Genomic DNA, 17,967 nt, shown 5'->3' with positions numbered 1-17,967 from the left:
GTGTTTGTGTTATGTTTTAATATCGGTCTTTATACTTCTGAAAGACTTCTGTTTTATGTAAAGAAATTCCTGCCTACTAAATTCCTACAGTTACAAGTCAATAAAATATTCTTTGGGAGTGCAAAGAAATAGGGAGTGGATCCGAGGCAATGTGAGAGCTCATTGTGGTTCTGCGTCATGAGCAGCTTTGGCTGGCAAATCTGGCTCTGTTGCTCAGATTCCAGCGTCAGGACTTCTATGGCTCCTTTCCAGAGGCCATTCTAGGCTTGTGATTACTGCCCTTGTCTAACTTTTGACAGAGCTCACCTCGTTCATGGCTACATTCAAACGTCACCTTCTCCTTGCAGCCTACCCTGACTACTCTACTTAAAACTGCAACTCACTCCTGTCCCTAATGCCTACATTCCTGATTTTCCATTGTTTCATTCCTTTTCATGTAAATGCATAAAGCTTGTGGGAGCTGGCATTCTGGGGGCAGCGGGTTAAGCTGCCACCTGTGACTCTGGCTTACCCTATGAGTCCTGGTTGGAATCCTGGCCTGCTCCACTTCTGATTCAGCTCCTTGCTAATGTGCCTGGGAAAGAAGCAAAAGATGATCCACGTGCTTTGGCCCCTTCCACCCATGTGGAAGACCTGGATGGAGTTCCAGCTTTCGAGTTTCAAACTGGCCCAGTCCTGGCCTTTGCTGCTATTTGGGAGGGCTGGTGAACCAGTGGATGGAAGATGTCTCTGTCTTTTCCTCTCTGCAACTTTGTCTTTCAAGTAAATAAATAAATTAAAAAATGCCTAAGGCTGAGCACATTAATGAAAGAAAAGCAGGGTAGAATGAATTGATGCCACACAGTCCTGACCATTAGAGGTAAGCTCTGTTGGAAATAGAAACACCAGCTTTCTTCTGACCTTTCTTCTCAGTGGGCTGTGTTCTCTGAGAACTGATTCGGGTTCTCGGAATTATTCTGAGCTCGCTCCTCATACAGCACTGCTTTTGTGCGTCTGTGATCTCCAGACACTTTATGATCTAGGAGGTTTCCAGGTTGAGCATCCCCCTGTTCGTTAGCAACGGAGATAAGAATAGAGGAAGATGGCGAAAGTGCATAGAATGTTACTCAATCCAAGGGGATCTTCCTATTTTTGGGGATCTACCTGGGCCTTTCCTGTTTCTCCATGTGAGCCAGCTCGCCTGCAGAGAGGAACTCCACAGGGATAACACTCAGTGACACATTCAGTGTTCCTTCTCACCCACCTGAAGAATGCAGGAGACAGTGGGATCATCAGTCCCAGTAATGTCACAAGTGAATTCCAAATTATTACTCTACTTCAACAGCTCCTTCTGTGTAAAAATCAGCTGTTTGTTAAAATATGAACTAACGTGACAAGAATACAAACAGACTTTAAAAGATAAAACATACTATTTTATCAGTTTTATGGGGGCCGGCGTCATTGATGTAACAGGTTAAGCTGCTGCCTGAAGTGCAGGTATCTCATATGGACACCAGTTCAAGACCCTGCTACTCCACTTCTGATCCAGCTCTCTGCTAATGGCCTAGGAAAGCAGTGGAAGATAGCCCAAGTCCTTGGGTCCCTGCATTCATGTGGGAGACCCCAGTGAAACTCTTGACTCCTGGCTTTAGCCTGGCCCAGCTCTGGCCGTTGTGGCCATTTGAGGAGGGATCTAGTGGATGGAAGATTTCTATCTCTTCCTTTCTCTGTAACTCTACCTCTCAAAAAAAAAAAAAAAAAATCTTCAAAAAGATTTAATCGGTTTGCAGCAGCTTTTTGTATTATTTTTGAAAATGGAACTCTTTGATACAGGGATACTTTGGTCTTTAGTTTGTTAAGGGAAGAATTGGTATAAGTCATGGAAGTAAATAATTACATCAACTAGAATCTCTATTTAGTACACTCTAAATAGCACATTTAAAAAATGTCTTTGTGTATATTCATAATTTTGCCTTTATCCTCTGTAAGTCTTTGAGCAGACTTATGACTAAATGAAATTTTAGTTTACTGCTAGGCAAAATGAATAGCACCATCACAGTGAGTCAGCTTTCAATTTGAGAGCCTACGTGCCACATCCCATCTACTTAATATATTTTTAATCTTTTTTTTTAAAGAAAAGGAAGATGGGCACTTAGTCTGTAAAATTGTAGGCATGTATATTTATTTTTTTCAGTTTGTTGCAGTGGAGATCATGATTCTTTAGACACTTAGACTAGGTAGAAAAAATACAATAGCAAAAATTATTTTATTTCTCAACCTGGAATTGAGGGATTACATTTTAATATAGAAGTTAAATAGGTCGGCAAGCGTAAAAGTTTTTTGCTTCCAAAGTGAAGTCTGGGAGTTGCTGTGTTTTGCAACGTTAGGCAGTTGCCTTCTGATTTGTTCTTCAAGTATTTGAAAATTATTTCAGAGTTGGAAAATAGGAGGAAAGTAAAATGAGAAGCTTGTCTTTGAGTTTTTAGTATAGTTAGATATTCTGAAGATTTAAAGAGCTTCCAAAAAATGAAGTAGTCCCTGTAAGACTGGAGATGATGTGTTTGTCACTTTCCCAAGGGAACAGAGAGTAGCTGGGTAAGGCAAGGGTGGAGAAAGCTGGCATTTCCCAGGGTGTTCAGGAGGGAGGAGAGTGGATGTGTTGTTTCCATGGACACATCACTGCTCCATTTTCCCTCTAGGTGGTGACAAATGTGACTGGATTTAGCCTGGTGAGGTGTGGGCTAGTGGAAATTCATTCCCATAAACCTTTTCCATTTTCCCCCTACAACTTCATGCAAGTGTATTACTTTTAGGCTAGAGTTAACATTATGCTCTTTGGAGATTTGCTTAATTCTTTCTGATGGGGAGGCGTGTTTACACTAATGGAATAATGGGAAAAGCAGTGTTCTTTTTTGTCATTAAAAAAGCACCATCTGTATATTCAAGAAGCACCTTATTTCTCTTGACTGCTTTTAAGACGTTACAACCGCCATTCTATCTCTGCTTGTTTTGGGAACTCACAGTGAAAACTTCTAGTTCTCCTGAACACCTGTTCACAGCCATAACTTTGGAACATGTGCTGCTGCAGTAAGAGTTATAAGGTGCTCTGGAGGTAACAAGGACTTAGGTAAGAGCGTGTCCCAACCCCAAAAGGAAAATGGGGAACAAGGCTCTGTTTGCATGTTTCATCGGATGCATGATTTCACTGAGTTAATTAGGAGACAGCAGCACCAGAGAAAGAGTTGTGACCACAGAACTCACACAATCTAATAAAGTAACCTTTAGACAACAGCTGTAATGTAAAAGGCCATGCCAAAAACAATAGAGCAGGGCCCAGTTCCTGTCCTTCAAAGTAGGACAGCTGAAATGCTGGTGGAGTTCAACATCAAAAAAGAACAAAACAAACAATCTAGACCAAGGTTCGCTGAAGAAAGGAAAACGCAATAATTAGAAGTGAAGCATTTAAAAAAAGCATTGTCTGTCTTACCGAAATACTGCCTATCTTATCAATAGGCTTCTGGTTCCCTACCATTGGCTAAGAAAACATTTCAACTTAACTGAATTCTCTCTGGATGGAACTGAGACATTATATTTATTTAATAGAAATTCTAAATGGGGATTAGAATCATTAGTCATACTACGAGAATCTGAAGAGCAAAGACGAATATACTTCCACTCACTCTGATTAAATTAGGTTTTCAAAAAGTATTCATTTCTTCCTGACAGCTCCCTTTAGTGGTAGAGAATACTGAGAAATTGCGATGTGGATTTTCAGAGATTTTTTTCTACTAAAAATTGTATCAAAAGTTATAGCTAATGATAAATATTCTGCCATGGAGTTCCAAGTTGACGCCAATTACAGCTTTTTATAAAATTAAAAAAAAAAAAGATGGATCATTTAAGAAAAGTAATTCCCATCTTGCTTTGATTCTTTCCCAGAACAAATATTAGAAAAAAGTCATCATTTTCTTTCCTGGTATTAAGAAAACGTTTTCTAAATCCATCGCTCGCACGGCATTCCTCTGTCAGGGTCTTACTCAGTTTGTGACACTCTTGGAAACTGATAGCTGAGAATTAATCTGGTACGTGCGTTTACTTAGTTTTCTCTTATTTTATGCTGAGCTTAGGCATGCCAACATTCATTTTAATATTGTTAGGCTTTCTGGAACATACTAGCAGTCTACAAATAAAAAGTTTCAGGGGGTTTGTGCTATTGTTTTTCTCCCCCTTTAGAAAATTCTAACTTTGTGACACATTCAATGCTTTAAAAAAAAAAAGTTTCCAAGCTGGTTATAGTTCTGATCTGCTGTTTGAAGTTCAAGGAAAAACTCATTTCTAAAGGTACCCAAAAGGTGAATGATCGTGAACCAAACTGCCTCAAAAGCTTTTGATTGCTCTGGAAACGCAGGCACAGCCTGCGAAAATCACGTACATTTGCTGCGCACTCAGATTCCAACACCCAAGAGTTGCAAAGTGTCACAAGGGTTAAGAGAAGCAGAGCCGTGACCCTGAAGGCTGACAAGTGCTGGTTTTCCTCTCTCGGGGGCTCAGCGGCAGGGCCGGCTCGCAGCGGTCTGCCGGTCTGCCTGCCGTTCCTCTAAGCAACCACCGTAATGAGTTCTAACTGTAGGCAGACTTACTGTGATGGCCTGGAGTCGTCCCTTCACCAGCTCAGCTTCTTCCATTCTGAAAGTCAAGGGCAGGCAGACGCTGAAGGACGTCCAAAGCTACCATAAATCAAGAAGCCTCCTTGGGGAGAGGAGCAGGGGTGACGGGAGAGAGGCAGGGAGAAATCCACTCTTTTCACGCGTGGAGAGAGGGAGAAATTCTCGACTTGTCAGGAGCGTCTCTGAGCAGATGCACGGATCAGGCCACAGACACATGTAATGAGGGTGTGCTGGGGAGGCAGACGCTGAGGCTGCTGGCACGAGTTGACTGACAAGTTTGAACGGCAGCGGCACAAGCCCTTTTCCTTCAAGAGCTGCCAGCTCTTTGTTATAATGTGCACAGTTAGCAAGGCGCATTCTCTTATTAACTGTTCCTTACCCAAGCCATTCTTTCCCGGGAGGGGCACAGGGAATCGAGGTGAAGAGGTTTCAATCAACCTCTGCTGTGGCCGGGGCCCCGTGTGTGGGGGTCTCCGCGTGTGTACGGATTAGTCATCCTGCACTCTGGCTCCAGAGCTCACAGACAGAGCCTCACCTGGATGGGGCACAAATGGCAAGTCACTGGTTTGCCTCTCTCCCTCTGATCGGCTTTACACAGTAACAGAAATTCTGTAGTTTAGAACTTCTTATAGTGGTAAATTTACCCTCGGCTGCCCTCCCCTCTCTCCCCTCCACGCCCCTCGCCCCTGCAGCTGGTTGCAAACTTCGGAACGCTCTGGTTACAGAGAAATCCCAGGTGCTGCTGTGACCATTTGGAGAAGTTGGCCCACCAGGGCGTTGTTCAGTGTGGTCTCAGCACCACATTGCACTCTTGGCTTGGCTTTGGATGGATAGCAGCTCTTTCTTGGACCTTGTTCAGAAATGACACTCTTGGATTTCAGGAAAGTGCCCAGTTTGCCCTCACCAGTTGTGCAAGAGGAAAGGGGCAAGCCTTGGGAGGTGTGGTGAGACCATCTGTGATGGCCTGCAGCCTGGACCTGCGTGGACTTCCTTGCCCTTTGGAGAAGGGCAGTCAAGCCCGGTGGAACTCTCAGACCCAGCAGAGCCGGGAAGCTTTCCGATTAACTTTGTTTTTTTTCCTCACCAGTTCTTTAATTAAATTTGGATGTAGTAAGCCCTAATTACCATCCACCTCATTATTACGTGTTTGGAAGCTATCAAGCCCTTTCATAACATTCATTCAGCTGATGAGATTAGGAGGACAACCCAAACATTGAACATATGGTTTAATTTCCTTTGCATTTTTGATCCTAGTCATAATAATAGCTACTATTTGTTAAGTGCTCTCTATAGGCAAATGCACTACATCCTATTTATCCTACAAGGTGCTGAGAGATAAGGGTAATGATCCCTATTTTAAAAATGAGGAAAGAGGCTCCAAGAGGTAATTTTGCCACATAGCTAATAAGTAGTGAAGCCAGCTGTCTGACGTGATAACAGCCACCCATCAAGCTATGCCCCAGGTCACAAGGCAAGGTGAGGCACAGGCATCTTCATGAGAAGGAGTCACATGTCCAGCCTCCTCCATCTCGCTCCCAGAACAATTTCAGCTGGGAGTAGAACCCTCAGTCAGAGAATCCTTCGCGATCTCCTCTGGAGGAACTTAGAGGCCCTAGTGAAATAAAATTTCTCCATATTGTCGTTTTGTCGTTTGCATGAGCAGAAAACTCACAGCCTGAGTCAGTCCCCCTCAGGTGAAACCCACTGGTTTCCAGGGTCTGAAATAATGCTTGAGAGCAGTTCATCCTTGCTTGTCTACAAGACATGTTTAGGGAGACTAGATGACAACATGAGTGATTTGACGTGGGCCAAGTTTGAATACTATTGAGTGCGTATTTAACCTAAAAACAATCAAACCTGCAAAAGTTTTGATGTTGTTTTTCTGTAGATCTTGGCTGAAATCAAAGACGAGAGTGGTGGTGATAAATATCTCAGTTAGAATTGCGTATTTGCTGCTCAGAACAGATGGGCAGTCATCCAGTTATTGGTCTGGATCTTTTCCTAAAAACTATTTACCTCTTAAATCTCATTGTTGTTACAGGAAAACCCAAGGGTTTTCGAATTTAGGAGAGGACAAGATAAAAGAAGAGGGCTGGGCATTTAGGAGAGAGCAGGGTTGTGACAACGGGCTGGGATCATCATGTGATTTTTTGTTTGTCCAGCTGATAGTAATACTAATGATTCTTACTTTTAAAATAATATTCTACATTTATTGAAGGCTATTTATTGATTTATTTTAATTTACTTATTTTAGATGCAGAGAGACAGAGAGAGACAGAGAGCTCCCATTTGCTGGATTACTTCCCAAATGCTTGCAGCTGCCCCTGGCTTGGGCTCAAGCTTGGAGCTGGGAACTCAATCCAGATTTCCCACATAGGTGGCAAGGAACCAGTTACCCAAGCCATCACCTCCACCTCCCAGGGTTTACATTAGCATGAAACTGGAGTCTGGAGCCAGAGCTGAGTATCAAACCCAGACACTCTGATATGGCGTCTCCACTGTTAGACCAAATTACCTGTTCCTAATAATTGCCAATACTTTGAAGCATTTGCAATTCATTTATCCTATACATATTTATTGAGCAGCTATGATGTGCTATGAGTTTGGGATTCATGGATGAAGAAAATTCCTGGAACTTTTCATTCTGGTAGGCAATCAAAGATAAATATAATGAGTACGCTAAACACAATAGAGGAGAAGATGATTGTTATTCTGGGTCTTCTGAGAAACAAATGGCAAGATGGGTTAAATGTGCAGGATTTTCTTAGGAGAAAGGATTGTATGAGGAGGCATGCAGACAAGGCTGGAGCTGGGAAACTCTGGGGGATCCACGTGAAAGAGAGCAGGAGGGAAAGACATGTGGAGAGAGCCCAACCTGCTATGCTATCTAAGAGAGACTGGCAAGGGCTTTGGAGCGTCTCAGAGCCCAAGTCAGCTGTTAGTGGTCCTGCATCTCCCAGGCATGTGCCAACATTAGCGTTTCTGGGCCAGGATCGGGTTCAAACATTGGCTGGACAAAGCCTTTGGAAACATGGGCCTTGATAAAAACACAGGGATGGATTTGGAGTGCAGCTTCTGTGACTCTTGGTCAATTGTGCTTCTGTAGTTGGATGTCTGAGAATGGATATTTCATGACTGCTTTAGTGATAAATACTAAAGAAAGGAGAAAGAAAAGGGAGGATAATAAAGACTGGTAAAGCATGGAAGGTTGTGATTCAGGATTGGGCCACTAAAGTAGACTAAATGAGAATGGGACATTTGGACAAGGCCTTGACACAGAGGTGAGAGTTAACCATGAGATACTGAGGGGCAAAGCGAGTCAAGAAAAGCCTGTGGGATCCCTAAAACACTCTAATTGATTAAACTTTGGGTATATTTTAGTCTTGTTTTAGAAACAACAGGTTTTCCTGAGATAGAGTATGGGGTTCAAAAGAAAGAGAGGATGTATCATAAATGAAAGACTCTTGACCTAAGCAGGTAGAAATTGTCAACTGATACAGGGAAGTCAGTGAAACAGTTTTTTTCTCTATCTTCCTCTCATTCTTTCTTCCTTCCTTTCTGGAGAGACAGATACTGATTCTCAGTTTGGATAAGTCATTTTCTTATCCAAATGGAGATATTGAGTAGGCAATTGGATATATACATCTGGAGTTCACTAAAGAAATCTCAGATTTATAAAATGTTTTATATCTCTGGAAATAAGAAGGATCACAGAATATCTCCAATTATAGTTCATAAAGCAAAAAGTCTGGTGAAGTTGTGTCCATTTAACGTTAGCCACCGAGGTGAGCGTTTGCCTCAACAGTTCGATGTTGCCTGGAATGCCCACATCTCATATCTGAGTGCCTAGCTTGACTCCTGGCTCCACTTTTTTTTTTTTTTCTCCTCTGAATTTATTTGGAAATCAGAGTTACAGAGAAAGCAGAGTGGAAGAGAGAGCACACTTCCAGCCACTGGTTTGCTCCTCGAATCTCTGCGACAGCCAGGGCTGGGACAGGCTGAAGCCAGGAGCCAGGAGCTTCATCCATGTCTCTTACTTGATTGATTACAGGGTCCCTGTATGTGGCCATCTTTTGCTTCTTTCCCAGGTGCATCAGCAGGGCTGGCTCCACTTCTGAACCAGTGAGTCAGGTGTGGCTTAACTCACTGCTGCACAGTGCTGGTGCCTCCAGCTTCCTTCTAATATGCATTCCGGGAGACAGCAGATGACAGCTCAAGTACTTGGGTTTTTGGCACCCACACAGGAGACTTGAATTGGATTCTGGGCTCCTGCCTTTGACCTGCTCCTGCTGTGGCTGGGAAGAGAACCAGCTGATGGGAGATCTCTTTCTCTCTCTCTCTCTGACTTTCAAGTAAAACAAAGATACATAAATTTAAAACATTTAAAAATAAAAAAATTCATGACCAAATTCAACCTTTGTAAAATAGATATACAATAGAGTTCTCTCCACTCTCAATTATCTCTTAATACTAGTTTTCCACCATATTCTGCTGTTTGCAAACTGATGTAAATGAGAATAGCAAGAATTAAAAGTTATAATAAATTTTCTAACCTTACATTAGGAGTTAAGGGAGACAAGAGAGTCTGAGACAGAGCCCTACTTACAAAGAATTCATTGGTTGGAGAGGAAAAAACATGTTCTAGGGAATTAGCAGACAAAAGAAAAGTGAACCAACTGTCATAATATTGTGATAATATAAAGTGTTAACTATTGTGGTGTTTAAGAACAGTCTAGTATAGCATGGTGAATAATAGGAGCATATGGCACAAGCTGTAAGTATCAGATGAAATGAAGAAATAGAGATTAATGTGAGTTATTGGAAAGCTAGTGCATGGAGAAAGCAGAACTTAAAAGTTGAGAAGACATTTTTTAAACACGAGAGGGAGGGAAACACTGTGTTGGAGGTCCCGATGGTGGTCTTGCCTGCAGCAGAGAGAAGTTGGATAGGTTGATAGAAATACGTTTCTGGGGCCAGCGCTGTGGCGCAAAGGGTTAAAAGCCCTGGCCTGAAGTGTCGGCATCCCATATGGGCGCCGGTTCAAGGTTGGCTGCTCCTCTTCCAATCCAGCTCTCTGCTATGGCCTGGAATAGCAGTAGAAGATGGCCCAAGTGGCCCCTGCACCCACGTGGGAGACCTGGAAGAATCTCCTGGCTCCTGGCTTTGGATCGGCACAGCTCCGGCTGTTGTGGCCTTCTGGGGAGTGAACCAGCGGATGGAAGACCTCTCTCTCTGTCTCTACCTCTCTCTGTAACTGTCTTTCAAATAAATAAAATAAATCTTTAAAAAAATAAAAAAATTATAATAAAAAGAAATACATTTCTATACATAGAACTTGATGCTAAGTGAAAATGGATGAAAGGAGTGGGAGAGTAAGGTCAGAATCCCATTTCAGGAAACTAAAACTGTCAACTCTTCTTTGAATATATGGGAAGAGGGAAAGAATAGGTAGAAAGATGTATTAGGAAGGCAGGAAATTTTAAGTGTGTCTGCGGAAGAGTCTAAGATTGCCAATGCTCAGTGAAAGGAAAGGTCCCCAGGTTTCTTTCTTTCTTTCAGAAGGTCTAAATCCAGAGGCCAATAAGTGGATCGGGGCAGATATGTGGATTAACAGTGAAGACACTGGATTAAATATCTCAACCTGGGGGCAGGTGTTGTGGCATAGTGGGTTAAACCACTGCCTGCAATGTTGTCATCCCATATGGGCACTGGTTCAGGTTCCAGATACTCCACTTCCAATCCAGCTCCTTGCTGACTTGCCTAAGAAAGCAGCAGAAGATGGTCCTAGTGCTTGGGCCTCTGCATCCACGTGGGAGACCTGGATGAAGCTCCTGGCTCCTGGCTTCATCCTGGTTCAGCCCTAGCTGTTGCGGCCATTTGGGGGAATGAACCAGCTGATGGAAGACCTCTCTCTCTCTCTCTAACTGCCTTTTAAATAAATAAAATAAATCTTTAAAAAAGTCTCTCAAATGGGGGGTGCCTGGGTACCTAAGATAGCAGTGATGACACAGTACTTGGCTCCTGGCCACCCATGTGGGAGAATGGATCAATTTCTTGGTTCCCAGCTCTGACCCTTGGCTGTCGTGGGAATTTGGGAGTGAACCTGCAGATTGATGTCAGTAGGGAAGTAGGTAGCAAAGCTGAACTGAGGATTGCCAGCACCTGTGCTGCAGCTCTCTCCCGACCCCAACACAGCACCACACTGACCACTGAAAGCCCACCCTTTTCCTTGAAGACCTCAGTTGCTAGGGTTTTGCTTCTTAGAACTGGCACCAGCTAAGAATATTCACTGTTGTTACACAAAATCAATATCATGGCCTGCGTTCCCATTTCTTTCATGTACCTTATGCCATGACACTTCTGAGATGTCCAAAAAAATTAAGGCAAATAGACAGTACTGAAGCCCTGCTCCACACGCTGCCCTTTGAATATTCTTCCTTTGAATATTCAATTTTTTTTCATTTATTAAACTTTTATTTAATGAATACAAATTTCCAAAGTACAGCTTATGGGTTACAATGGCTTCCCCCCTCCCATAACTTCCCTCCCACCTGCAACCCTCCCCTTTCCCGCTCCCTCTCCCCTTCCATTCACATCAAGATTCATTTTCAATTCTCTTTATATACAGAAGATCAGTTTAGTATATATTAGGTAAAGATTTCAACAGTTTGCCCCCATATAGCAACACAAAATGAAAAAAATACTGTTGGCGTACTAGTTATAGCATTAAATAACAGTGTATAGCACATTAAAGACAGAGATCCTACATAATATTTTTTTAATTAATTAATTTTCTATGCCATTTCCAATTTAACACCAGGTTTTTTTTTTTTCATTTCCAATTCTGTTTATATACAGAAGATCGATTCTGTATATAATTAGTAAAGATCTCATCAGTTTGTACCCACACAGAAACACAAAGTGTAAAAATACTGTTTCAGTACTAGTTATAGCATCACTGCACATTAGACAACACATTAAGGACAGATCCCACATGGGATGTAAGTACACAGTGACTCCTGTTGCTGACTTAACAATTTGACACTCCTGTTCATGGCGTCAGTAATCTCCCTAGGCTCTAGTCATGAGTTGCCAAGGCTATGGAAGCCTTTAGAGTTCACGACTTTGATCTTATTCTGATAGGGTCATAGTCAAAGTGGAAGTTCTCTCCTCCCTTCAGAGAAAGGTACCTCCTTCTTCGATGGCCCCGTTCTTTCCACTGGGATCTCACTAACAGAGATCTTTCATTTAGGTCTTCTTCTTTTTTTTTTTTCTTTTCCATGGTATCTTGGCTTTCCATGCCTACAATACATCCTGGCCTGGGCCATCACCTGCTATGACTCTGGATTATATGAAAGGACATCCTTGAATCTTGTTGATTGCAGCTCATTCCCTTTTGAGCTTGCCTACACTGAGTATGTACTTTCACTTTAAGTAAATCTTGCTTGCTTGCTCACCTTTAGCTACATCTCTTCCTTGAATTCTTTCTCATGTGAATCTAAGAACTTGGGTCAAGCCTAGCCAGTGTCCACCTCCACAACAAGGTGGGAGCTCTCTGTCAGTCTCTCTGTCTCTCAAAAAAATTGAAAAAAAAAAAAAAAAGTGGATGAATAAGTGGACAAAGTAAGTGGGTAGGAACATTTAAGGTAGTGATATAAATATTTTAAAACCCAAGGGTGATGTCAATGAAAATGATCGATAAGGAAGAAATCCTAAAGATTTTTCAAAAGAGGGTTAAATTGGAGAGAAGGATTAGAATTTGAGAGGTTCCAAAGTTTACAAATTAAGTACAAAATGGAAACTTGGATTAAAGATTTTGGATTGAAAATTACATAGCAATAAAACTAAATGAAATAATGACAAGAAGAAAATTGATGGAAACAAAAGGCAGAAAGTAAACTTATCTAGAATATAAGCGCATGTGAAAAGGCTGTTCAGTGTTAATGAGTGCTCATACTCCTTCAGATACTCCCTTTCTTCTTTCCTTTTTCCCTCCCTTCCCACCTCCCTCTCTTTCTGTCTTTCTTATCCAACTTTTATTTTTCTTGAAGGCAGGGATATTAATATCATGCAACATAGAATCATGACAAGGATCATAAAGTGGGGAAACAAGAGTATATTATTATGTAAGTGGTGTAATTCAGTGAAGACAGAATTTATAAATACCTATATGTCAAAAGTATGTCATTGACACATTTTTCATGTAATATAATGTAATGTAAAAACTTCTATGTGTTAGAGAAAACATAGAATTTGTCTTTCTGTGTCTGGCTTATTTCATTCCACTTCCATCCATTTTGTTGCAAATGTCTGGATTTTATTCTTATTTTGTGGGTAAGTAATATTTCATAATTATATATATGTATATATATCTTATTTAGTTTATCCAGTCATTAGGTAATGGACATCTAGGTTGCTTCCATATCTTTGCTATTGTGAATTATTGTGAATTGGCCTGCAATTTCTTGAGGTCAGAAGTGAGAAGTGCTGTTAGGCTAAAGAATAAGGACTCTTATCTCTGAAAGAATCATTAAGAAACTACTTACCTTCAGATGTAGTAAATATATCTTTATTCTCTTTATCCTTGATTCTTTCTCCCACATCATGGAGCAATGTGAATTTTTTCTCATCCTTTTCTTCTTTAGCAGAACCCCACATGGGATTCAACTGCCATGGGTAAGTAACAAATAAATATGTAAGTAGTATGAATACAAATTGTAAGAGAGTTCTACTTTATTTTCATTTTAGGGGATTCTATCTAGTTGGGACTACAATATACCATTTGTTTGTGAGATAACTTGTGATTTTGATGACTTAGAAGGTAAATGGGGATAAATACAATAGGCTTCAAGACAGCCAACAGAAGAAGTGCTCCTCTTAAACTGTTCATGGCATGGTCAAAATGGATCCCTTCAGTTCTTTCTTCAGTTGGCCTCCAGGACTCTTCACACTGCTAATCAGCGTCTCCCACTTCATTGGTTTCTCTCTTAGCCTAATTTGCTGGTTCATTCTCTTTTTCCCAACCTCTTACAATTGCAGTGAACTAGGGTTCAGTAATTGATGATCTTGTCTATTCTTCTCTTTTCACTCTTTAGGGATCTCATTTAGTCTCATTCTTATGCCATTTAGACGTCCAGACTTCTGAGTTTATTTACATCTCCAGCTTAGACTTCTGTTTAGCCCTTGGGTCTTCTGATGTTGCCTCTGACTGGAGCTCACTGACCCCAGATCTGCACATGGCTCACTTCCTCAGGTTCTTCAGATCTTTGCCCAGTTGCCTCCCTCTCAAAGAGGCCTACTTTTATTGAAAACATTATCTCATTTCTTTGTCTCACGTGGAAGAAGAATTTCCAAGAGGACAAGGCAAAGAAAAAAGCAAGATGCATTTAAAAGCAAGATTTATTTAAGTCAGAGACCTCCAGCCAGATTGGCCTGGATGGGGGCTCCAAGAGAGGAAAAACCCAAAGGGGTTGGTGGTACTGGCGTTTTTAAGCACAATTTTTGGGAAGAAAAAAATTTGTCAGCCTGACATTTAGTTACAAGGCAAGGACAAAACTGTGAAATTGAGGCAGGATAGGGTTAAAATGAAGTTGCTTGAGCTAACTGCATATCTTGCTTCTGTGCAAAATGCTTTGGCTTGCAAAATGCATTTTGTTTAAGATAACTAGACTTTAGCTGACCTTGTAACATGTGATGAATGTGCTAATGCTTTTATGAGATAATGGAGCATGTGATAATTATTTTAGGAGCTATGTTAAGTTTTTGGTCATGATGACCCCGTGTTTATGCCTACTCAAGGTCTTCTGTCCCCTCACCCTGGAAGTTTGTCATGCATCTTATGAGAATTTGTCATGCTGTGGTTTATCTTGTGATTTTTGGCAATGATGTGGAGATATGCTAATATTGTGGTTTTCAATCTTAAATACGCTGTGCGGTTGATGATTGTCGCCTCTCTTCTCACACTGCACCAGAGAGTGTTGTTGTGCTTGGAGTTGGCCCATCTGCGCAGATGTAATAAACTTCCTCTTGCTTTTATTGCATCGGTTGGACTGGAATTCGTGCTTCTGGGGGTCTCTCTCTATAGGACACCAATTTTTGGGGTCCTACATTGGGGGCTCGTCCGGGATTGGAGACCCCAGACCCACGCTCCATTTTCCAATCGGAGGTAAGTTTTTGCTGTTTTAAGTGTTTTTTTGTGTGTTCTGTTGATTTTGTTGATTTTTTATTTTTTTCCCGGGGCGCTTGACGTACCGGAGGTTCATGTTTTACTGAGATTGTGCCTGCAGGACCTGTATCTGAAAAGAGCCAGTAGTAGGAAGGACAGACGTGTCAAGACCCCTGGCTCAGGCCCTTGGAGGACGCTCCATTGGCGGTATTCTGGGGGGGCCTGGCGGGTGGCAGCCGCTTCGCTCCCATCACTAAGCTTACCTGGGGAGCGTGGCGGGTGGCAGCCGCTTCGCTCTCATCGGAAGCTCTGGTTAGGATTCAGTAGGGTTTCTTTCCCGGGAGAAGAGCTGGTGGCAGCAGCCACTCCCGTTTTGGTTTCAGTTTTGTTGCGCGCAGGTCTCGTCTCATTAGGGCGCGCAGGTCTCGTTCCAGTGTTGTGCGCAGTGTCTTTGTGAAGTCTTGTGATTTGTGAGTCTTGTGGTTGTTTTCTGTGTTTTAATATACTAACCTTAATTGCCTTTCCCCTCCAACATGGGACAGGAATTAACTACACCTTTGAGTCTTACTCTAGGTCATTGGAGAGAGGTCCGGGAACGGGCCCAAAACTTGTCTATAAGAGTGCAGAAGAAGAACTGGACAAGTTTTTGTACGTCCGAGTGGCCAGCCTTAAACATCGGGTGGCCACGGGATGGGACTTTTGACTCTCAAATTATCTTACAGGTGAAGAGCCAGGTCTGCAAGGGAGGTAAAGAAGGGCGCCCGAAACAAGTGCCCTACATCTTTGTGTGGGAGGACCTGGCGAAAAACCCCCCAGACTGGGTAAAACCTTTCCTCCTTTCTAACAGGGCGGTGGCAGAGCTCGATCCTACTACACCCACCACCGCCCTGAGGATGAAGCCCAGTTCTGAATTGTCAGCAGTTGCTCTGGGGGTGGCGTCGAGCCCCAAACCCCCTCCGATCCTACCCGCAACACCCCTAGTATCGGAAATTGCAAATCCATTACAGGAATTGGACACCCTCAAACCTGAAACACCCTCAACTCCTCCAGGCAGGCAGGAAGACCTTTTTGATGTTCCACCACCCTATTCCCCTCGCCTCCTTAGGAGGGCACCTTATATCCCCCGCTTCCCAAAGAGGCCCGCGGTGCCCTTTTTGGAAACCAGAAGAGAAATGGAGGAGGAAGAATCCGATGAAACAGAGGAAGATGAAATAGAGGAGGGAGGACCCCCGGCCCGTTCTAACTGGCCGCCCTTCTCCACCTTATAACTGGGATCACAAGCCCTGACAGGACTTGCAGGGCCTGTTTTACTAACATTAATTTTACTATACTTAGGAGACTCAGACTCTACTGCCAGACTCTCCTGAAGAGATTAGCTGAAGGGGTTAAAGTTATTTAGTTAAAAACAAAAGGGGAAGTTTAAGATGGGCTAAGAAACAGAAACTAATTAGGATTCTGGCCACCACAGTTCAAGGAAAGCAGAGTAAGGGAAAATCAGAATAGGCAGGGACCCCGGGAGACCGACAAAAGCACAGAGAAGTGCCCAGAAGGACAGGTCTGCTTAAGATCCGACTAACAACGGAAATCCAGTGGTGCACGTCTGCCACACGGGACTGAACTGACCAAAAACGGCCTCTGCAAGCCAGCGAGAGGAAAGACGGCAGCAGCGGAGTGGTGAGGCTGGGCGACAGCGGCTCCTCCCTCGCTGGGAGATGTGTGGTCCGTCACACGGCTGGGGATATTGTTGGGAATGCAGGCCCTGCCCAGGTTCCTGTGGATAATACTCTATCACCTCCTGCGGTGTCCGGGACGGGCCCACGTGAGCTGACATCCCCCTAGCTTCCGGAGAACAACGGGGACAACAGTGAGAGGCGGTCGAACGAGGTCAGTGGTCTGGGTTTCTATCTCCAACCCCCCCTTCCCGAGAACTTTGCTCGGCGGGCAGAGCTGATCGCTATGGACCAAGCACACCGTGCAGCCAAGAAAAAGGAGTGGGTGAAAATGCACAAGAACAGCAGGTACGCTTTCGCCACTACCCATGGGGAACTCAGAACAGACAAAGGCTTTTCCGACGAAGCGCCAATGTTTCCCCGATTTGGACAACCAAAGGTACTGGGGTCAGATAATGGACCCAGCTTTGTCTCCCGGGCAAGCCAGAGGTGGCCAGGGTGCAGGGGGGTTAGCTAAAGAAAGCTTTATTCAGCTAGGGGAAGCTTTGACCATAACGGAGAGCTGGCACTAGGGACTGGGTCGAGATGTTGCTGATTGATCTGGTCTGGGCTGGATGCGGGGGTGTGGATGCAGCGACAGGCACAGCACTATAACAAACTGGGCAGTGCTGACTTGCGCTGCATTCAAGCTTCTGTAAAGAGACCTTGACTAAATTAATAGTGGAGACTGGCACTAGAGACTGGGTCAGATTGCTGCCGGTAGTTTTGTTTAAGGCTTGCAACTCTTTATTAATTTGGCTAAGGCTTTGCTTAAATGCTCACCTCCCAGGATTTTAAAAAACTTTTGGAAGAAGCAGTCCCTGACTCTACTCTTCGATCTCTTTGCCATGGAGCCGGCGCCTGAGACACGGGGCCTTGAGGGACCGGGAAGCTCTGCCTTCCCCTGCTACTTGTCGCCTGACCTTCGGCCCTCAGAGGAAGGCGCTGGGACCTGGCATCTACAGCAGCTGGACACCCCACGCGTCTTTGGGGCCCCCTTGGCCACCACCGTGCCCCCCCGCAGCCCTCTCCTTGAGGAACCCTCCCCGGCTGGCTCCTCGCATAGGGATAGCCAGGGGTATCAGCTGAGGCGGGAGCGCAACTCCATCGCCGTGCGTAAGAGCAGGGACAGGGCCAAACACATTCGGGAGCTGCAAGAGAAGGTGTTGGAGTACAGGCTGGAGAACGAGCGGCTGCGCGAATGCGTGAAGCAGCTCACAGAGGAGCTGGCCGTCCTGCGCAGCCACTTGGGAGTTACCGTACAGATTTGGGATACTGTCATTGCTAAGAGAGTACCGCTGACCCAGCAGTGCCAAAGTTAAGTGAAAATGGTAAAATGTTTACAGTAAGTCAAAGAGGGTGTGTGAAAGTCGAAGAGGGTGTGTGAAAGTCACAAAAAGTATTTGGGCCAATTCAGCTGGACAGGCACCAGGTATCAACCCAAATT

General features: G+C 43.6%; 1 protein-coding gene across 1 annotated transcript in view; it reads right to left on the bottom strand.

Annotated features, from left to right (window-relative positions):
* The window catches only part of PALMD (palmdelphin), a 61,867-nt gene extending 56,847 nt beyond the window's left edge, over positions 1-5,020 (bottom strand). The window contains exon 1 of the mRNA XM_062191808.1: positions 4,620-5,020. Within this exon, the coding sequence (XP_062047792.1) occupies positions 4,620-4,664 (45 nt within the window). The 5' untranslated portion in view covers positions 4,665-5,020. The remainder of the gene's footprint in view (positions 1-4,619) is intronic.
* Between the last annotated feature and the right edge of the window lie 12,947 nt (positions 5,021-17,967).

This window comes from Lepus europaeus, chromosome 5, assembly GCF_033115175.1.
Source record: "Lepus europaeus isolate LE1 chromosome 5, mLepTim1.pri, whole genome shotgun sequence".
NCBI lineage: Eukaryota > Metazoa > Chordata > Mammalia > Lagomorpha > Leporidae > Lepus > Lepus europaeus.
Note: the sequence above shows the minus strand (reverse complement) of the source record. Positions and strands in the feature narration are given on the sequence as shown.